At 41.2% G+C, this 23,621-nt stretch overlaps 1 protein-coding gene across 1 annotated transcript; it reads left to right on the forward strand.

The window, feature by feature from the left end:
• The first annotated feature begins 1,624 nt into the window (after positions 1–1,624).
• On the forward strand, positions 1,625–23,451 carry tnfaip8l3 (tumor necrosis factor, alpha-induced protein 8-like 3). Its single transcript, XM_039794050.1, has 2 exons — positions 1,625–1,998; positions 22,276–23,451. The coding sequence occupies exons 1-2, from the start codon at positions 1,953–1,955 to the stop codon at positions 22,836–22,838; spliced, it is 609 nt and encodes a 202-aa protein (XP_039649984.1). The 5' UTR covers positions 1,625–1,952; the 3' UTR covers positions 22,839–23,451.
• Positions 23,452–23,621: the final 170 nt, after the last annotated feature.

Raw genomic sequence — 23,621 nt, forward strand, 5'->3', positions numbered from 1 at the left:
CTCTGACCATTTTAAAATACTATATTGAAGCAGTTTTCTTCAATATAGTATTTTGTCTCTAGTAATTTATGGAATTAATGGGGAAAAAAACTAAAGGTACATACGTAACAGTAACAAAGAATAGTGTGACTAATCCTGCCTCTCTCCAGCATCATGTGGCAAGTTTTCTTCATCACATTGGACGTCTGCATCATCTCTAAATACAAATGAATGTGGTGTTTCCATTGCTTTCACCTCTATTACTTTCTGAAAAACAGTAAGAACGCAGTTTTACTATTGTAAAAATATAGTGTTTTTCACATTGTTGTGTATGTAACCTCAGACATCTTACCTGGACATGTTGGTATCTTTCCTCTTTTACCTGTTTCTCTCAAACGGTACAGTGTATAACTGTTTCATTCTTGTTTGATGTTTGTATACAAAAAAAAAGGCTTTCTGAGCTTTCTCTATATAAATACCGTATATGTTCACTAACTAGTCTAAAACAAGACACCTGCTTAGGCTTTCAGCTAAAATTGCAATCAGCAGTGTTTGATAGGCACCAGACTGAAATTTATTCTGTTTTGAATGTGTGGTTAACAGTTATGACAGCAGTGTGTTAGCATTTGAACAAAGTGCTGTAATTCTACAGTGCTGTGCATGTTGTGGTTAAAGTCATGGGATAAGTGTGTAGAGTTTTGAAAACTGTGTTCAAGCAATGAAAAACGAACTAGTTTTTTGAGTTTGGTCCACATGAACTCCTGCTGTGCAGACTGTAGTTAGAGTTTTGCACATGTAGCTCTAGTTGTGCCCACTGTCGTTCAGCAATCGAAAAAAACTGTAAAAGGTAATGCATTTCAAAGCAGCAAGTGTTCTGAAATCTCTCTTTCCTGCGGCAATCAAGGACACACTGACACTGAGTGGGCATTCATGATCAGGAAATCAACTAAAACAATGCTGTGAATTTCGTAATTTATATGCTTTGAGAAGGCTTCTGTTTTGTCGAACGAGTATGAAATATTGCATGCTGGTGCATCCTTGAACATCCTTGAACATCTATCAAAACCAAGTAACTAGCCTCTGCAACAAATGGAAATAAATAAATTCACTATTTGCAAGAAAGGCATCTAAACATATAGTAGCCTGTGCTTTGGATGGAAGGGATCAGTGAGGACTAATACAAATCCAAAACTACTTTGCTGTCACACTGAAATGTCAGATCCATCCAATGGTTATGGTACAAAGTAAAACAGTAACCTGGGCTGACTTCATGTGAACACCACAGATAGTAAGTGACTGATTTTATAACAGCCAGTAACAAGGGGTCATGGGATTTTTACTGCTGGAGATGAATTTCAAGTTGCCATGAATGAGTCTCTCCCATTGCTCTGCTAAAACACAGACAGCCCTCTTACCCAGAGACAGAGAGGGAGGGAGAGAGGAAGAGAGAGAGAGAGGAAGAGACGGCACTTACAGCATACAGAAAGAGGTAGAGAAAGAGTTTGAGTGGGGAAAGCGTGAAGAGGCTGAGTGTGACAGCACCGAATGAGAGGAGGAGGAGGGACCAAGTGGCAGGGACAAGGGAGGGAGAAACCGAGAGGGGGACGGGCCGAGAGTGAGCAAGGGGAGGGAGCATCAGACACAGGGAAAGTAGATGAGAGGGAGAAGGAAAGAGGGAAACTGAGGGAGTCAGGAGAAGAGAGGAGCGCAAAAGGAAAAGACAGCAACAAAAAAAGGAGGACAGCTCAGCAAATCAGTCCAGTAGCATTCCTCTCACAGCTGCAGTGATCCAGACTGGGAGGGGAAGTTTAGCGCACCAAGAGAAGAAGGAAAAAAAAAATACAAGAAAGTGCATTTGTAGATTTTTTTTTTCCCTGGGTGAAGAAATCCGAAGACTCCCTTTAGAGGAAAGGGAACAAGAAGAAATAGGAATCAGAGAGCTTCTGCAGCCTCCGATTGTCCTGCAGGGGAAGATGGATTCAGACTCTGGAGAGCAGAGTGACGGAGACCTGTCTCCAGGTAAGCCTCAAGACCATTACTGCAACTACACCACTAACATGTTGGGGTAAATAGACCTCTACATTGTAGTGTATTCGTTTATCCAGAGGGTCAGTGGGTTCTTTCTGCCTGTTTTCCAGCATTTGTTTTATCCGGCACTGGACCCTCAACATACACACATTTTGCTAATGGGGCTGTAGCTTTATCAACTCTGTACCAATTTATTTCACAATACAGGCATCCTTACACTGATCAGCCGTTTGCCTACACATCTGAAAACCTTTTTAAGAACCCCCTCTCAAATCAGGAATCACACACTTTTGAACTTTTAAGAGTCACTTTATCCAGTAGATGTAGCGTCTTGCCGAGACGTTTCAAAGGCAAGCTGCTGTGAGCTCTGATGCTGGTGACTGACAGAGCCTCGTTGAGTGTCACCTCGGTCACCACCAGGAACAGGCAAGCTCCGACACGTGCAGCCAGTTTGTTCATCAACACGTCCAGCTACTGAGGGAGCACAGCCTCCCCGAACGCTTCTTCCTCTTCTCCGTGGTGCATTGCACACTCAGGGAGAATTGTTTTATGGTGTCCGAGTAAAGGAAAGCAAAGCAAAGACTTATTGCAGTGCCGAGAGATAACAGTTGGACTCAAACCTTAAACACACACATACACACGCACGCACGAACGCACACGCACGCACGCACACACACACTCCTTGAAGTTTAGTGTCTCTCATTGGATATTTCCCAGCATTCCAAGCGAGTGGGCGATTTATTGAACTGTGATCCTGTAGAGAATTCAAGCCAGGAGATGAAACCGCCTACTGGAGATAAGTTTGAGTTCAACGATCATGAATCAAATCTCCAAGAGGTTTTGAAAAAAAACAGCGCAGCATACTGGAATGGTCAAAGAGTCTTTGCTTTGCTACGTACTCTCTGTAGAGATTTAGAGAGATGCCTTAAATGACTTTGTCCTCTATTAGAGAGATGTGGATTCCTCTAAAAGGATTTTCCATTAGACACATGTATGGACTGTCCTTGGGTACTATTAGCAGAGCTGCTATAGGTGTCAAATAATGGACTTAATTTTTTAGGGCGTGTTGTTGCCCCTGTTAGTGATAGTGTAATGATGATCCAGTGGCTGTTTGCCTCTTCATTTGACGGCATAGAGCTTTGTATGTTAATAATGCTCTGCTGAACTCTGGCCATCTGTCTATCCATCTGGCTCACTGTCTGTCTGTCTGTCTGTTGGTCCATTGGCAAAGAGAGAGAGGAACCTTAATATGAGAGCCAGAAAGTTTTAGGAACATCATCAGTAGGTGATGACACATCTGTATCATCTGATGATTTTACGCAGACTGTTCAATGTTAAAACATGAACCAGAGCTTTTGCTCGAGACATTGTCATGTGAAGTGATGTACACGTTTTCCAGAGACTGAGGCAGTGGTAAATCATGGACACATTTTCCTTTTTCTAAAAATGCTTTGATCTGCTAAAGCTTCCAGCAATGTAACTTGACATAATGTTTGTAATGTAAGAGGATTTAACTCTCGTGTCTTTTGGACGTGAACGCTATGTTACACACGTTGAAAAGGAAGCGTGACGTGAGAGAACAAGCAGAATGACAATTTTCCCAGTCGAGAGAAAGAGAGAGAACTCAAGATGCATTGCGTTTTGTGGCTGTGCTGCAGTTTCTTCTCTTCCGTCAACTGTCAGTTAAAAAGAAAACTGGTATGGCTCACTTTATGAGGTCAAATGTCCCAATGAAACCTGAGCAAAGTTTATTTTGAAAACAGGCGTATTTTGAAAGCATTGCTGTACACAAACTGACCCTTATTCCTCCATGTGGATGAGGGATGTGTGTTTGATCTGTGCTTTTAATCTGTATTCTGGCACAAAACTTTAGTGTAAATATTGAGGTATTTAGTTACAGGTGGCCTTCTCTGCCCTTGAGCTGTTTGTGGTCCTATGCTCTATTAGATTTATCCTCAGATACTATTAGCAATTAGTGATGTTTGGTAGATTCCTAGATAACACTTGTGTTTGAACCAACTTTCCCTCAACCCATTTTGTATTTTTCTTCAGTTCAACATTTCCCACAATGTCCCAGAGAACATGGCTGGCCTTGGTCGATTCAGCTCCAGATTACACGGCCTCCAAGTAAAACTGTTGAGGTTGTGGGTAAAGTCAAGAAAACACATAATGGTTGGCATAAGAGTGGTTGAAGTCATGAGTGAGTTGCTGGAAATTGTCTTTTCCTCTTCCTGTTTTCTCTCAGGTGAATGTAGATTGTTTTACAATATACAAAAAAGGTCCTTGAATTTGGATAATGACTAACACCAAAAGTCAATTCAATTCAATTTTAATTATAGTGTCAAAATCTGGTCCTTGCTGCTGATGTGTCTGCTGGAAGCTTTCCTACTGTATTTTTTTAACCTATGTTATTCAATTATCTCACACCAGTAGTTTCAGGGGAGATTTGTGTATCATAGTTAACTTTTTTTTATTAAATGAGAGGCAGGATGGACTATGGAGTGAGAAAGTGACTCAATGGAAAGAGAGCAATAGTTTATTTCCATTCATTAAAGTTTTTCTATCTTTGCTCCACAGTTCTCTGTACCTTTTGTTGTGTTAAAGCACAAAGATCAGCTACAACACACATAGCTCGGCTGTAACTATTCTGAAAGAAATACCCTTTAGGCCTTACACAAAAAAATCCACACACATAAAGGCTCACATTTCCTCCCATAATCATCCAGTCAGCGAGTCATGCAATGAGCACGCCACTGACCATCCCAATACCCACAAACTGATTCATCCAGCAGTCCTTGTCCTTCCTTCCTGTGGTGGAGTGGAGATGACCACATCTCATTATAAGTCAAAGCGAGGCTGGATGTCAACACACCTGTTCTGCTGGAGGGCTGTTGTCCATACAATGGGCGCACAGCAGAGAATATACATTGCATTTCACTAAACAATGACACTTTCTGGTTTGAATTGTTTGTTAGTTGTTATATTTGTCTGACGTTATGTTTGTGAATAATCAGCCCACGGTCTACTTTTGGCTGATTCATCATGGTGAATGCGACTCACTATAACACCATAATCCAATTTGCCATCCTCAGAGCTATTTCCAGCCATTTGTGTTTATTTTGAATTTTCTATGGATAACAGAGTTGTTGAAAAGAGAAGCTGTTTGGCTGTTGTAATAACAGCTGTGAGATGCATAAGGGCATGAGGGCTGTTGATGTGGTTCTATTATAAACAAAAAAGCTGCAGATGTTTGATGGCAAAACCGAAATGTAATCGTCGGCCAGGTAATCTTCAGTATTCACACATTGGCATACTGACAAACGCGACAAACTGTATTGCTGTTGTTAATTGCCACTAATCCGCACTTCCACAAACACTTCAAAGATCTGTGCTGCAATAGAACAAGTCAGGAGCACCCAGCATCAGAGGAGAGCTTCTGCCTCATTATTGCCATGTTGGCAGACTGGCCACATGCTTTACACATGAGAGACTGCATACACTGTAACACACACGCATATACACACACACACACACACACACATACACACACACACTAAAATAGCCTGCACTCTTCTTGCTCATTTCCTTGGTCTCCCAACACATGCATCCCTGTTTTTTTTTTTCTCCGCCTTTAATCTGGCCCACAGATGGAGAGTGCTTAGTGCACCCCAGCCCTCTACACAAACACACACACACACACACACACACTCACTCGAGACACCAGGAGCTGGTTCTGGAAAATTGTAACATGAACTGAGAAAAAAAGAAAACAGGAGTGAAGCCGTAAGTGGAAAAGGCGACTCAGGAGAAAGTTTTTTTCTTCCTCTAACTGCAGTGAAAGACAAACCCTAAAACTTTCAGGTCCCTGACCGTGTGTGTGTGTGTGTGTGTGTGTGTGTGTGAGCATTTTCCTTCATATGCACATGCATGCGTTGACAAAATAATACTGTGGCATTTCATAGTGTCTGTGGGACATTTGGAGAGAGAACCGTTTCCCCACGGCTGAGCCATTACTGAAACATGAAATTAGACCGCAGAGGCATTTTGACAAGGCCTCATAGACACACACTCAGGAGGAGGAGAAGGCTGTGGTTTCACTGGAGGGCCAGTCGGAGCAAAGCAAACAGCCACTAGTGGCGCCTGGTGTGAGAGGCGAGCTATTTGAGGGCGAGCAGTGTATTACTGTAAGGAAAGGCTGGAATGGCGTCAGTGGAGCATTGAGCCTGTACAGGTATCTGTAGATACTGAACATAGCAGCTGTGATGCATGAACTTGTATCTTTGTCGTTTTATTTATTCAAGTAAATTCACAATCTTTGATAGAAAATGTTGAGGAAAGTTATTTGTTTATATTAGGTACAGTTGCTTTAACTTAAAATGTATTGTTCAGTGGAAGCCACAGCAGTGTGGGTTTGTCTTCCCTACCGTCTCCTAATATAAGCTCACCATGCAGACTATATCAAGTGAATAAACTTTTCCTCTCCCAATTTATGCAACAAAAAGGCTACAGAAAACGAAGCGGAGTGGGAGGCAATTACACACAAAGCGTTTCACACTTAACTCTGGCACAACTGAACTAACTGTGCTAATTATAGCATTATAGGATTATGGTAGGGAAAAGTAAAATACCCATGTATATTCAGCACAGTTATCACAACAGTTAGTGTAGCAGTATGTCACATTAAGCTGCTTTTACATTTAAAACTGTTTGCCTCTAGGGGGTAGAAGGCAGTGGAACAGACAGAAGTCATGGGCAATAATGGAAACAGAGAGAAATTAAAGTTCTGCACTCTGTTATCCTTAAAGGTTAGGATTTGAATTAACATAATATGGAAGGATTTGGCTCTGGATGGTAGTGGAGAGGGTTAAGTTAAAAGAAGGAATGTAGTCTCTAGAAACAAATCTGTGTGTGTGTGTGTGTGTGTGTGTGTGTGTGTGTGTGTGTGTGTGTGTGTGTGTGTGTGTGTGTGTGTGTGTGTGTGTGTTGTGTGTGTGTGTGTGTGTGTGTGTGTGTGTGTAACCACAGTTATTTCCTGGTCATTAGTTAGTGGTGGGTTGGCAGCCAGGAGAGCAGCAGCACTTTGGCTTCACACTAAAGCGTGTCATGCCAGTGAGGGCCTTGAAGGCCAAAGCTTAAAGTATATCCACTTTTATCACTCCAGTCAAAGCAAGAGCAACCTTTTAATTGAGGCAGCATAGACAGCTGAAACCCCGCCCCTTCTCCTGGCTAACCTTTGCTCCCCTAACATTTACAGCTCCATGTAATTTTCTCATCGAGTGATTATTTCATCTGTCTTCTTGAAAGGAAATCTGTAACATCTACTGCTGCACTGGCTAGTAGGATTCTTACATTTGATTTAAAAATCAAACAACGTATGATGCTCGCCAGTGGGAAACTGTGTTTGCCTCACTCATGGGAGCTGCAGCTGTTAAATGCTAAATGCTATAATAATACATAGCCAAAGTCCTGAAGTCACTATTAAAAGTTATCATTTAAACAAAGTTAACATCATATAATTTGTTAGTATACAAAAAACCTAAGTTACTTAGTTTTAGCTTATGTATGTGATTGTAACTTGGTTTTTTTCCTTTATGGTACTCATTACTGTAATGCTCTCTTCAAATGTCATTTTATCGATATTTAAAATCTCTGCTGCCTAAAAACCATATAGACCTTCCAGCCCCCTCTACCTCCTATAAACAATACTACATTGTTTTTAAAATAATTGCCATGTTTTTTTTGACAAATTGATTGAACTGCATGAAATACTTTGAAATACTAATGACTTAAAGTGATGGTTCGGAGTAATTTACCCTAGGGTCCACCATGACCTCGAAAAACACACCCAGACTTTTTTAACTGGGTCTAACACTGGCGAGTTAGTTAGAGTAGCTTGCTAGAGTAAGCATTGGTATTCTTAATTGTATTTTTTAACGTTTGATCACTAATAATGCCCAAATGATACCAAAGGTCTACACTAGTATATATAGGTTATGCTTTCATAAAACGATGGATTGGAAATTGTTTGTAAGTACACCAGACGTTTATGAACACTTGCCTGCTCTCTTCTGCTCTCTGTTGCTGTTGCTGCTGCTGCTGCTACCTGCAGTTAGACGAGTGCTTAGGGCCGGCTATAAATTACTACACCGAAAAGAGATACAACAAAAATATGTATTAATTTAATGATTAAATAAGGTAATGTCTCCAAACTTACCTCAATTATTACTTGTCTCCTGCTAGTTATATTACAGCACTTACTTTAAAAAATAAGTTAAATAAAAAAATATTTTTGTTGCATCTCTTTTTGGTGTTGTAATTTGTAGATGTCCCTAAGCACTCTGCTTACAGCAGCAACAACAACAGCAGAGAGCAGAAGCCAGCAGGCAAGTGTTATTTACATAAACTTCTGGTGTACTTACAAACTTTCCAATCCATCGTTTTATGAGTGCATAACCTATATATACTAGTGTAGACCTTTGGTATCATTTCGGGCATTATTAGTGGGGTCATTTAAGAGATACAAACGTGGGTCCATTAGCCCCGCGCTAAGCTATTTAGCGGCTAACGCTACTCTACGCTAACTCGCCCAATGTTAGACCCCGGTGAAAAAAGCTTCTGGGGGTGTGTTTGGCTCGAGGTCATGGTGCAAAGGACCCTAGGGTGAAATTACTCCGAACCATCACTTTAAGATATGGATTCTGGATTTCTTTGTCATTTGCATTATTAACAGTGTACATTTACTGAAGTACTGCACAATTTTGATGTACTTGTACTTTACTTGAGTATTTCTATTTAAAGCTACTTTATACTTCTACTACACCACAGTTCAGAATGAAATACTGTATATTCACCCCAGTCCATTTGTCTGACAGCTTTAGTTACTTTTCAGATTCAAATTTATTCTGAATGCTGAAATAGCTGCAATATTAATAGCAATGTTATAGTAATAAAAGTCGGATAACTTAGTATATTATACACACTACAATGACAGGGGCCACTCTGCTGCCTAATGAGTACTTTAACTTTTGATACTTTAAGTACTTTTTGTTTCTAATACATTTATACTTTTACTTAAAGGGGCTGTACTCTATATTCAGAATATTAATGAAGCCGCAAACAAATATTTGCTATGTAAAGATATAATGGAGTAATGGCGTCCAGTGAATGAAGTCACACTCCCTCTCTGTGTGTTGTAATCCATGCTCCTCTGTTCTTGTTTGATAGCCGGTCCGGCCATCCCTTCATGTTAGTGCATGTGGCTTTGAGAAAAAACGTAGGTATTTCACATATTGGGAAGTGGTCTATGAGAGCTTTTTCAGTATTTTGAGTACAGCAAATTTTGAACACATTAACGCTAACCCCATAAACACTTTTTCCATCACCGGTTACTACAAATGTCACTGTGACCCCTGTGAGCATTTAATTAGCCATTGCCATGCTGTCAAAGCATCATGGGGACTGTAGTTGGGGACTGCTAACAAAATCATTATTTTAACTTTGTATAATATAATCAAATATTACCTTGCAGTGCAGTAAACACCCATTTAACATAGATGATTGACAGAAGACCCACTAAGTTATGGATGCTAGTGGTAGGGAGGGTAGCTAGGGCAGGGGGCGGGGCTTTAGCTCTATATAAGGCCAATGACAGACTGGGCCTCTAGTTATTTGAAGCTTCCCAGTGCCTCACTTTTACGTAAACTCAGTTATAGTGGGTGAGCTAGTAAACAAACCAGGAGGCCAAAGTTATGGGGAAAGCTGGCAAGGTCTGGATGAGTGTGCATGTGTGTATTTGTGTGTGCGCGTGCATGCGTGTGTGCGTGCGTGCAGGCACGTGTGTTTTTTTCTTTGTAAACGATGCCACGGCATGCTGAGACTTGGCTGAAGTCTATGAGAGGAGCGACTCACCCAGTCCCGGAAAACACTTAACTTCCTTGCCACTCAAGCTCTGCTCAATGTAGATCTGATGAGAAATGAACAGAGAAAAGAAGCAGCTAAACAAAAAGAAGACGAGAGCTTCATGAATACAAGACAAAGAAACGTGCTATATCTGGTTCTTCATACAGCTGCACATGATGCAAAAGGGAATGATGGTGACAAGATGTGTTTGATGTTGTGTGGGTCTGTGTCTGACGTAAATGCACTTTGACAGGAGACAATCAAAATATGGACACATGGCCATATCTCTTTCTTTAACACCCCTACTTCCTCCATCCTTCTTTCTATCACTCCTCCACGCTGGTTTTAAAGGAAGTGACACATATGCAGGCTTTCAGAATGGCTGTGATTGTATATTTATTTTTATTTTCTTCTCCTGTGCTAATTCAGAGCATTTTTGAAGCAAACATATCCTCTTTCTTCTCATGCATTCTACTTTCTCCTGCTTACTTCTATTAGTCTTGACTGAATGGTGGAAATGAAAATGTAGCCTACATATTGCCAGCTTTGGCCAACCCTCCCTCTTTCTTATGCACTTCTCCTTTCTCTGTAAATAGTTTTATTTATTTATTTCAAAGGAACCTTCTGTCTGGGTACCAGGCCAGATAAAGTAAGAAAAGCCCCAATATTTTATCATCCTCTGTTTTTTATTAGGCCTCAGTCTCACAGTCTATCATTATGGTTCACACACAAACACACACACCCACACATTTGTACCCAGCTTTTTATAAATAGTGTTCTATGAATCAAATCATTTTTGAGGTGGTTATCTACAGGATTATAGCTGAATTAACCAGCGATCACGAAAAAGCATTTTTGTGCTGTGTCACATTTCCACAGTGAAGTTTGATTGTAGTTGCCGCTCTTTTCTTTGTTTGCAGTCACAGTGGTTATCCGCCCACTTTCTCTTCCAGACAAACTGCTGCTGTCGCTGACAAAAATGTAAAAAAACATCACTTCAGTTGAAGCCAGACAGTTTCAGAGACTTACATAAGACTGGCTGTTTAGAGCTGTAAATGCAAAACCTGGATGTACTGTAGTTTGGATCATTATTGTGTTGTACAAATTATTAGTGGACATTTATGTATCCATGTAGAAATGCTCAGTATTTTTTGTCCTCAACCAACGCCCACCTGACAGCTGACGATCGTGGCAGAGTACTTTTCCAGAGAAGCTCCCAGAGGAGGGACGCAGAGAGGGGACACAGTCTCCAGCCAGTTCTCATGCCCGGCCAGAGGCGTAGATATAGACAGGGCAGGCAGTGCAGTTGCATTGGAGCTCGTCGGGTGGGCGAGCCATAGAGAGAGTCATGGTTTTCTTTTTTGTGGTAAATAAGGCAGTAGAAATCTGATAAACTTTAAGAACTATTCAATGAAATGAATAATTTCCTAATGTTTTTGGTATTTCTGTCATATACAGATATGCAATGATGCTTGCTGGGTATGTTGATGTTGTCCAATGTCAAGCCTCTATTTGATTATGTGACGAGACAATATACGGTAGCTAGTTTAGGTGCAAATTTTGTCAAAACTGACAAGCTGAGCACATCTGGACCCAAGCGAGCAGTCATGCCTTTCAAACATTAAAGCAGCATTAACTAGCGTGCACTACGGGCTCTTCATAATAACATTTTGCCATTGTGCCCGGCTAACCAGCTATTTGTGGCCTGGCTCTTTACTTGCTAAACAATGGCAGACTTCAGTGAGCCACAGCTGGTAAAGACATTAGATCTACGGCAAAGAAGAGGTCAAAGGACAAGTCTCACAGGGCCCTGCAGTCCAGTCTGTGTTCTAACAGGATGTCCTGGATACCACCTCGAATCCTCTGCAGACTAGCCGCTTTTCTGGTCTTCATAACGAGGAGTGACTGCGATGAACGCTAAGGCCAGAGCCAAAGGTGGTGGTCAAATCGCTGCTATCTTTCTCTGTCTCTCTGCCTTTTCTCTCTCGATCCTTGTGATAGGCGATCAAGCCAGCGGCGCATTAATCAATCAGACATTGCCACTGCCTCATTTCGCCTCATCTCTGTGGTTCAGCTCTACAGGGACATGGCCATTGCAACTAAGAGACAGAAAGAGGCAGAGAAAGAGATGAGGGATGGAGCATTAAATGAGGCTGTACGGTGCCATAGGCAATCCCTCCTGACTCCAAGAGGCTCCTAAGTGCTTTCCCTGGACTGTTAATCACAGTAGAGACACTTAGACCAGTCCCAGGATAAACACACTTGTAGTTGCAAACATTGTCTCCTACTGTATATCAGACCTCTTCATTACAGCTACACTGACCTACATCAATTTGCTTTTATTGAAACACACTCTTACAGTAACAGGTTTATGATTTTCTTCCATTATGCATTTGCCAGTAATGCTGAGTCAAACCGTGTTTGGCTGCACATTGCCATGTATTCTAACCAATACACAGAGAACATCCTAAAGTGTACCATCTTCATTTAGACTGCTTGTTATGCCTTTCTTTTGACTGTTCCATTCAACTAACTTAAGTCAACACACTCACAAACCCAACGGGTAGGAATACGTTAGAGAAAAGGTTTATTTGGGGTTTTAATAGATCACAAAATCAGAACGGTTAGAGCTTATCCATACCAAACTTATCACAATCCTAATCAAAAATTAGTTGTTAACGTCCACACCTAGCAGACTATGCCTTAAGGTTTCAGTTTGCGTGAAACAAACAAGTTTGTAAAACATCCAACCACACCTGAAGGCAAAAGTGGTTGTAGCTGTTCTGAACAGCCACAGTCAAAGCTCAAGTGGAAAGCCTGCTGGGATTGGGCTGCCGCCATTCAGTTATGTAATGTCATCAGAACATCAACATGAACATGTGTATAACTAGCTTTTATGAATAGAGCCTGACCGATAATAGATTATTAATATATCGGCCAATATCTATATGTGAGAGCTTTTAAAAGATCTGATAATGATATATCGGCAATATTTATTTTGTAGCATAAACAATTTTGATAAATTTTTTGGTTATTAAAGAACTGTCAGATTTGCACTGAATGGTATGTTTAACAGATGAAACGCAAACTTGTTAGTGCATATATAGAGGACAAACTTTAAACTTTTTAAACTCAGCTCATCTAAAATACAATAATATCATCATGATACCAACATTTTGTGAGGATGCAGCTTCTTTCATGCCTCACCTCATACATGCTCCGCATGTGAGAAAAATGGAAACTAGGTTCAAGCAGAGACAGGTAACACGTGCACAAGCCATTATCGGCACAAAAACTCCTAACATTCATTTGTCATGTGTTTTACACGAAGTTAGCAGTGTGCCTTTTCAAAGCCTTGGGGATCTGTGAAGAGGGTAAATCTGTATTTCCTGCTATTACACTTTCTCTCAGTAAAGCACGAGTTAGCTGTACATTCCAGTTTCAGTCTGAGGCAGTAAAGTATCCACATCTACAAAAGGGAATGAACTTTAAACTTTGTGACCCCACTTCACATGAATGAGAGTCATTAAGGCATTAAAAGGGAGTTATTTATTAACCCTAAAGGTTTGAATGCCCCTCTACATTCTCAGCAGCTGTTAATGGCACGGCAAATGACCTATTTCAGCTCCAGAGTGCCCTTTGGAAACTGGCTGAGAGACAGATTTTACATGTCATGAATAATGCACATCAATGCACTACACCGTACTGTGTCTCACTCTCTTTCTCTCAGTAGAAATATTTTTCTCAGTCTTTATCATCAGTTAGTTTTATCCAGATACAAACACACACACACACACACACACACACACACACACACACACACACACACACACACACACACACACACACACACACACACACACTGCATTACAACAGAGTGTGCAGGGGTGATGTGTTTGTTGATCTTCTGAGCAGGAGAGACACGAAAAGACAAAAAAGCCTTAATTTGTTCAAGTGTCTGAATACTTCTGCAGCTCTTTCCTTCATTCTGATTTAAGTACTGTACATAAGTACAATTTCGATGTACTTGAACGTGCAGATTTCCATATTAAGCTACTTTATTCTTCTACTCCACTGCAAGTCACTGAGAAATGTTATGCTTTTTACTACATTGCATTTATCTGACAGCTTTAGCTACTTTTAAAATTTTACACAGAAAACATAATGACTTAAAAAAAACAATATATTACTAAGGGTTGAATTACAAATAGTAACGCATTTAAAGTGTGGGTACTTTCATTGTTGAGACTTAAAGTACAGTTTGCTGCTCATACTTTTATACTTTTAAAGTAAAATTCAGGACTTTTACTTGTAACAGAGTATATTTTATGTGATATTTTCTTTCACACCTAAATACTTCCAACATGGCTGGTCGTGCTCTGGTACCAGCTGGCATAACGCACCATCCCTCTCCTCCCCACTCCACTCCACTGACCCCTCAGGCTTGCTTAACACTATCCCTGCAGGCTATTAAAAACCTCTTTACAGTTGTTGAATGACCTGCTCCATTGTTTTCCTCAATGCAGCCAAAGAAAGTCTGCAGTGTCTCCTCATTGGAAATCAAAAGCAAACGAAAAGGTCAAGGCAAAAGATGAGGAAGTCAAGCTGTCACCCTTGTTTACGTCTCTTACCTTTCTTTTCCCTGACATTTTCTTGGTATTGATACATTGTTCATCTTGTGTTTGTTCTTTGTGAAATGGCAGTGCTGATTTATTAGAGGCTTTTCCTGCACTTCGTGCCACAGCATGAGCACACAAGCTGGCAGACTTTAAAGTTGTTTTTTTTATATGAATATGAACATATGCAACTACTGCAGAAGTCCAGTAAACATTAGGCAAAAGGGTTTCTCTTATTAAACAAAATATTTAAAAAAGAAAAATGTCTGGGAAAATACTGCTGTTTTAGTATTTAGAGGGTGCAAATAACGTAACCATTCACTTTAGAGAGGCATGTATTGACTACTCAGTTATAAAATATATTAAAATAATAGGTTGCACAAGAAAAGTAAATGTACAGCAGGGGACTTTGGTAATGACTCCCACTGGGCAAAAATTAGATTTGCAGAGCTCGATAGCTTTTTTGTTTGTCACTCACCAAAAACACTCCTAACCTCTCTTACCTCTGTGCATCTCTGACTCAGATTGTCTCTTAGCAACGTTTCATGTTTGGCTGTTTGAACTAATAATGTTTACAGGAAGGAGTGTCTGTGCTGAGCAATCGAGAGTATAACAAATTGAGATTTTTCTTTTTTGTTTTCTCTCTTCTTATCGAACGTCACACATTCATCCTGTGCTACAGTAATATGCAAACCTAATAGAAAAATGATTGTGTTTGAACACCTGTGTTTGTCGTGTGAGCGCATACAGGCATGTGTGGTGAACAAGTATCAGTGTCGGTCTGGCAAAAAAACATCCCATGCACCTGTGCAGAGAGGGTGACCCGGTTGTGTCTAATACTAAACATGAGCATGTTGTCATTAGCAACCCCAAACAGCTGTGTGTGTGTGTGTGTGTGTGTGTGTGTGTGTGTGTGTGTGTGTGTGTGCGTGTGTGTGTGTGTGTGTGTGTGTGTGTGTGTGTGTGTTTCAGATACCTAATACTTTTTGATAGGTTTTTGAGCCCTGCAGAAGCTCTGAATGGTTCAGAGCTAAAATATTATGTTATTAGCTGCAGAAGTAAATGACTCACAGCTCAGGATAGAAAATAATTTGCAAAAACAAAGAAGAAGACAATTACATTATTTTTTATTTCAGGGTTATTTTGGTTTTCCATTACTTTTAATCTTTAGATACCATAGTTCCCTATTCATTTAATCATTCATTCAAATTGTTCAACAAATCTAGGTGAAAATGCCTTTTTTTATGTTCTTATATATTACCATATATTATATTATACAACACATTATATATTTAGGATGTTTTTTATATGCTTGGCTTTCATCTTAGTTAATAGTAGTAGTTAGTTGATAATGACCTTAACTGGTTAGTGGCTGCAGATCATTTAAAGGCAGGTTTGGTAATGTTGAAAAGCTAGCAAGATTTTAAAGTAGCATCTCGTCGGGGCTCCGACCCACACACAGACCGCTGCGTCGCTTCTCCAGAGCAGATCAGAGCAGACCAGGGAAAGGACCGCAAACTCACCGGTAAACAAACACCTGATATTATCATGCCAAATGTTTAAAAGAAACATGACTACTGTTAGCAATGCTGCAACGATGCGCATTGAGCTCAGGTTCGTACAGTGGAGGGGTGGAGTACGTGCAGCAGGGCTAGGAGGCATTTCATTGGTTCACTCAAATGTAAATGGACTGTTTTTATATAACACTTTTCTAGTCTTAACAACTACTCAAAGCGCTTTTACATAGTATAGGAACCATTCACACACTGTGGCCAAGGGTGCCATACACCTTCACAAACATTTACACTCGACATGGGACTGCAGGGCCAGGGATCAAACCACCAACTTTCCGGTTGGCAGGTAACCACTCTACCACTGATCCACAGCTGCTGTAGTGACCTGTAAAGCAGCTGCAGATGACGGATATTTTTCGCTCCTTTTTCAGAGCCCATTGGAAATAGTTACCAACCCTGCCTTTAATAACTTAACTGATGTCTATTTAGTGATCAATATCTTTGATCATCATCAAATTGATGATGATGACTGAGTATTCCACTTATTTTTTTTTTTTTTATTCTGCTGTCGAGACATGAAACGCAAAAGACAAAAAACAGCCGATAAAAGACACACACGCACAGATTCACACACATTCACACAGTTGGCTCGGTCTGGGGTGTGAGTTCTGCAGCGTTCCAGCCAAAGCACTCCAGCGTTGACTCGCTAAAGGCCAGTCGGCCTTCATCAGTGTTAGCTGCTGGTCCTGCAAGTGGTTCATTCCTCTGGTTACTCTGGAAAGACACCAAGACGAGCCTCACGACCCTCTCCAAAAGCCCAGCCGCCCAGCATGCTGCAAAAAATCTCCAGATTAGCAAGTCTTTTTTTTTTATTTCATGTTCAAGTTTCAACTGTTGAGTTTTATCGCTTTAAATGTGCCAAGGGGTCAGGATCAGCTCACTTAACTTCCAAAGAAGGCTACTTTTCAGACACTTTAACTGTGTTTTTTGTAACAAACCTGGGTAGAAAAGATATTGCACCAAGCGTTTATCTTTTTTGTCTGGTCTCAATATGAGGCCAGTTTGTTTTTGTACAGTTTTGGAAATTCAGCAACACAATTAGTTTTTCATCCATCTTTCAGTACAAGCAGTGGTCAACACAGTGATTGGCTGCAACCACAAAGGTCAGAAATATTTACCGAAATATCAAAGTATTACTTCAAGGGGGAGGATTAGTTTTCTAGAAGAAGCCGTGTTTTTGTGATAGCTATATTGTTTTGCTATTTGCTATAAATGGTCACTTCATTGATATAAGTAGCTCTGAGTGAATTGAAAAATAAATCAGCCTAGAACGATATTTTTTGCAGGCTACCACCTTTAGCCGGGCAGGTTTGGCTTGTCTCCATGTTCCACACTGTATGTATGTTCTGATGCAGTGCAGCAGAAACTGTTGACTCAGCGCTCTAAAAACATCAGGCGGAACAAAGAGAGACTGTCTAGTCAACAGCCACGGCCAGAGAGCACCAAGCACCTTACTAATCCTGATGTTAAAAGTAAACTTCACCAATTCCCAAACACTCTTATGTAACCACTTTTATGGACTCCTACTCCTGCTCCTGGTTTGTTTTCAGTAACTTATTCCCACATGCTGCATTACACAGAATAGTCACTTTACTTGTGTGAAACCTTCCCACTTGAGAACAAGTGCGAATATAATAAGCAGGCAGGAGAGAACGTGTGAGAACAGGAGAGAGATAAGTAACAGGATAGACAGTTTTCTGATCATCTCTCTGCTGACAGCTTGGACTCTTCTCTAACTCATTCTGACACTCTGGCTCATGCATGTCACTCCTATCAGCCTCTGGGTGACAGGCTGTACAGGAGGAGTGCGTGAGAGACTTCTCGGTGTCTCCATGGGCTCTCTTATAATCATCTACTTACTGTAAAATCTTCAGCCAGACTCTCGCACCTTCTTCCCCGGCACTCTGACTCACACCTCAAGCAGCCTCATCTTCATCCCTCCCCACCCCCTCCACACACACACACACACACACACACACACACACACACACTTTTGCTAACATTCTTCGCCACTCTGGTATGTGCAAACAGACTTGAGACAGGGGTGAAGGCAAGTTAGTGGATAGCCACCTGCTGGTCCTCAGAAACAGGCTCCAGGCTGTATGATGGGGGGTGGCAGAAGAATAATTAGTCTACTTTTAGCTCTGCACTAAAAACAGAAAAGATCCAATCACTTCCTTTATGCATCACTCTTTTAAGTTACAAGTTTAACTGATCTCGGCATTGAGAATCACAAATCTTGGTTATTTAATTGCACAGAAGAGAAATTCACCAGCGACTGGTCACACATACTGGTAGGATCCAAATCCAGATAGCCTGCACGACGATTGGTCCGACAAGGCCGGCTTTATGGGGCAAGCTGTCACCTTTATCAGTGTGCCAGCGTTTCAGAAATCTATCCAGTTGGGTTTCTGAATATCAGAGGCTCACTGGAACAAAGAGCTGCTTCAGAGAAACAGGAAATAACAGTGACAAAGAGAGCCTGTTGATGAGAGGCACAGATCTGCCTAATGAGAACCACAGTTATATGTCCTGGTGTTGCAAATTCAAAAATCATGGAAACTACCGTATTGGTGTGATGTTTATCTGCATGCTATCTATTCGTCACCTCAGGCCATATAATTTAAATTTGGTATTTTTAAGAGCAGTCTATGAACAGCAGTGTGCAGGGATAGGGTTACACAAAGTCATTTTCCCAGACTGATGTTGACTGTAGAGTCATTGAAGACTATTCTTAGTTGGTTGTAGTCACAATATATTATAAGATCCTTCATATATGTTAAATGCATCCTTCCACACAACAAAGAGCACAGAACAGTAACGTGTAAACTGTCCACTAATTAACTTTTTTTGTTTCTGTAAATGTACTCTCGTCAACCTTGTTTCTATCTGCTGCAGGGTGCTGTTGTTAGGGAAAAAGCTTTGATAAACCTACTTTTAGCTACCTGCCCAGCATCAAAAGGCAGACAGACAACTAGTATGAAAGATAGTGGAGCATTTAACAGTCAAAGAGCCACAAATTGGAAGTCGTTAGTCGTGAGACCAAAACAGATTTAGAAGAAAGGAATTAGTGGACTTCCATTTGCCAGGTCACCAAAAACACAACTTTAATTGAATGGTTATGTTACTCTGTGTCTGCAGTGTGTGAATTGGCAATTGTAAGCTAATCAGGAGTTAATTCACTTTCAATTTGCTTTTCAACTTTTTTTTCCCTGATAACAAATGCTTTGATAAAACTTTCTTTCTTTGACATCTTCATACTCACCCACTCTACCTTTGTCTAACATACAATAGGTTTCACCCCCACTCCCATGAAGCTGCACAAAGGAACTGAACATCAGATCTTATGTATTGGGAAATTACTGTAGACAAGGACATTTGCCGTGGTAGTTGTAAATGTCATAGCAGGCTAATTATATGTACATGAAATGTCATTTAGCTTCAGACCAGCACATCAAATGTCAATTTTGTACATTCACATGAAATTACACAAATAGGATTTCTCCCAATTGTTGTGCTGCATTCCATTCCTTCCATGCATGTGTGTGTTTAAATAACATATAACATATATATATATATATATAGACACACACACATAGATGATGCGATGATGGTGTGAATGGTCACATAGCTGTCTGTTTTGATCAAAATTATAATGACAACAAAGCAGGTGTCTTTGAATTTGGGCTCATCTGCTGTTCTGTGCTAAGCTTACTGGGCAATGACACCCCCATGGCCCCATCCACTCTCTCTCTCTCTCTCTCTCTCTCTCTCTCTCTCTCTCTTTCTCTCTCTCTGGACATACATGTGGAGGAGGACGAGTCTGACAGTATGCCTAGGGAACAGGAGAAAAAAAGTGAGGCATCTTTCCTGGGCTTTAATCATAATAGGAGTTATCTGGTGTGTAATTTGTAGCTGGGTGGCACCTAAATAAAACCCCTTTTCCATCCTCCCACTCTTCACATTTACACAGACACATGTTAAGCTGCTGGAATTGCTGTATGATATCACAGGCAGCCTTTGATGTTCTCCTCTATGATAAATTGCGACATAGTGGGACACACTGAAGTCTGAAGAGAGACACTGTGTGCAAAGAGGTTCTTATCGGTGTACAGCTATTTGATGTTATCCAGAGCAGATAATCATTCCTCCCATACTCAGCCAACCACACCACAGGCAGCTCCAGGAAGGACGCCGCCCTGTGTTGAATGCAGCTGCACCGCTTTTTATCTACTCCTCAGCTCTCACTTGTCAGACTGTGTTCTGCATTTAGTTACTTTTGTAACTTTATTTAAAATCAAAGTACGATTTTGTTTTTTGTAAAATAAACTTTTAGTCAGCAGCAGTTCTGTATATCCAAGTTTGGAATGGATTGGAGGATGAGCCTTTGTCCATGCCAAAAAAACTGAATCATCCAAGCAGTTTGCGTGCTGTGCCAGTGCTGTGCCTTCATATTTACTGAGATCACATTAAATACTGCTAAATACCAATATCAACAACAGCAAGTTGTGTCTCAACCACAAGAAAAAGTCTTCCTCTAAATAACAAAGAATTCAGTACATAAGATCAGACGTTTTATGAGCACACAGAGTTCTTTATCCAAGGGCAAAGTAATGTCAATGAAAACTTGAAAAAGGAAGGACCCATATTTTTATTATCAACAGAGCTGCTATAGCCTGTTTGTCCAGATTGAAGTCAGCTTTTTCATGTAAACATACTGAAATTTAAGGGCGATTGTAAAAGACTATAATAACAACATGTACCAAGATTTACTTTAAAAGTGCTTCTTTCTTTTTCCAGTGTTCAGTGTTCAGACTAAATCTACAATTGCACAAAAGTCTTTGTCCACGTCTAACCACCTCTAGATACATATAGCATGCAAGTTTCAAGTTCAAGTTTAAGTTTATTAGCCATTTCAACAGTGCAGTTGATGGAATTTGTCTTGGTGTTCCCACATATACCACCTAATTGACAACAGTGCACCAACATAACAACACATTGCACACATATACCTCACATATTGACATCAAATGCACAGACATAAACACAAACAACACATATTGCACATTAAAGTGTGTATACGGGTTGTGGACCAGTCCATAAAGTCCTAAAGGAGGCACAAGCCAGAGCTCATAGTGCAATGGCAAATGGGAATGTCCCTAGTGCAGTGGGGCATTCCATAGTGCGGGGGATGGGGGGGGGGGGACCTTAAACCATGTTTAAGTGTTGTATAGCTTGGAGGTAGGTGCTATCTCTGAAGCGTGATGTTCTGCTGGTGATGCTTCTATACCTCTTCCCTGATGGCAAAAGCGTGAACAGGTGATGTGCTGGGTGGTAGGGGTCAGTGGTGATGTTTCTAGCCTTTTTGATGATTCTAGTGTCATAGTGTGAGGCTATGGTAGGCAGACTACAGCCAATAATCTTGGAGGCTCTGCGCACTACTTTCTCTAGCTGTTGCTTATCCTGGCTGGTCGCATTACCGTACCAGGACAGTATAGAGAAGGTCAGCGTGCTTTCCACGACGGCTCGGTAGAAATGAGTTCTGGCTAACCCTAAATTTCCTCAGCTCATGGAGGAAGTAGAGCCTCTGATGGGCTTTGCTTACAATGACGCTCAATGGTGTTTGGCAGCGCTGCGACCGTTGACTTCAAGGCACCTAACCCTAACCATAACCATAGCCTAATCCCAGTGCCTTCCAGGCAGCGCTGCCTGGAAGGAGACGTTGGGGGCTTAAAACACCGATAAACTACAATGACACTGATGTTCAGGTCCCATGAGAGAGACTGGTGTATGGTGGTGCCTAAGAAGCGGAAGGAGGGGACCCTCTCAACAACCTGGCTATTGATGGAGAGGGGAAAGTGCTGGGCTGCCTTCTTTCTAAAGTCGACTATCAGTTGGTTTTAGAGGTATTGAGGATTAGGTTATTGTTCTCACACCACCTCACCAGCTGTACTACTTCACCCCGGTAAACAGATTTATCACCATCAGAGATAAGACCTACTACAGTGGTATCATCTGCACATTTTAACAGTTTAACTGATGTTGAGTGGGATATAAAGTCATTATTTTACGGTTTTGTTCCGTAACATATTCCTTTAAAAAGGTAACGTTGGAGTGAAGATTTGTGACCTTTAGGTCTAACCCCAAACAACCTGTCTTTCTATTTTCTCTGCCCTCAGGACAGGAGAGCTTTAACTCTCGCTCCCTGGCCCTGCAGGCTCAGAAGAAGATCCTGAGCAAGATGGCGACCATGGTAGTGGCCAACATGCTGACAGATGACACCAGCAGCGAGATCTTGGACGAGCTCTACAAGACGAGCCGCGAGTTCACCAAGAGCAAGAAGGAGGCCCACAAGATCATCAAGGACGTCATTAAGATTGCCCTGAAGATCGGCATCTTGTACCGCAACCACCAGTTCAGCCCCGACGAGCTGGACACAGTGGAGCGCTTTAAGAAAAAGATGAACCAAGCAGCCATGACGGCGGTGTCGTTCTACGAGGTGGAGTACACCTTTGACAGGAATATTCTGTCAGAGCTTCTGCTGGAGTGCAGGGACCTGCTTCACACCCTGGTCGAGCAGCACCTGACGGCGCGCTCACATGCACGCATCGATCACGTTTTCAACCATTTTGCCCACGGAGAGTTCCTGGCTGAGCTGTACGGGGACAGAGAGGAGTACAGACTCTCCCTGAGGAAGATCTGCAATGGCATCAACAAACTGCTGGATGAAGGAACACTTTAACCACACACCTGAACTCTTTCTCCTTGTGCTCCTTCTCTTGCTGGTTTCTCCCTCCTCCTTCTATTTCCTTTTGACTTGCTCAACCCTGACTGCTTACATCCTCTTCCCTCTTTCTGCTCTCGTCTTCCTGTTTCTTCTTCATCCGTTACCATGAAGCTCGCTGTAACATCCTGCTGCTGTGGAATATTTTAGACTGTCTTTTCACTCAGCAGATCATGGCTGCACACTGGGACAGCCTGTATCATGTTGTATGCATTATAGCATTCCAAGTCATCCCCTTTGTGTGCAAACGTGTACTGTACCAATGGCCAAAAAAACATGCATTAGGTATAGTTGGATATGGAAGATAATCAGTAGTAGTAATCAGTCTTTCTCTTTGTGTGTGTGTGTGTGTGTGTGTGTGTGTGTGTGTGTGTGTGTGTGTGTGTGTGTGTGTGTGTGTGTGTGTGTGTGTGTGTGTGCGCGCGCACATGTGTATGTGATTCGTTTGAAAAATGTGTTTGTACATAAGACCAACTATGACATGGTGTGTGTATTACAGTATGTATCTGTGTCAACCTTCTCTACAATGGTGTAACACTTGTCTTTTATTAAAGATTTCTTGTAAACATTATTTTGCAGTTCTTTTGACAACAATATCCATGTGAACAGTGAAAACTGTTTTAGGAAAGATGGGTATGATGATCATTTTCTCTCAGAGCTCATTTCTTAAACAACATGTGAAGGAAAACAAATGATTTGCCTGCCAACCAGTTACTTTTAGAATAATGCTTTGAATTTATT

This window comes from Perca fluviatilis, chromosome 3 (genome assembly GCF_010015445.1).
Source record: "Perca fluviatilis chromosome 3, GENO_Pfluv_1.0, whole genome shotgun sequence".
Classification (NCBI taxonomy): domain Eukaryota; kingdom Metazoa; phylum Chordata; class Actinopteri; order Perciformes; family Percidae; genus Perca; species Perca fluviatilis.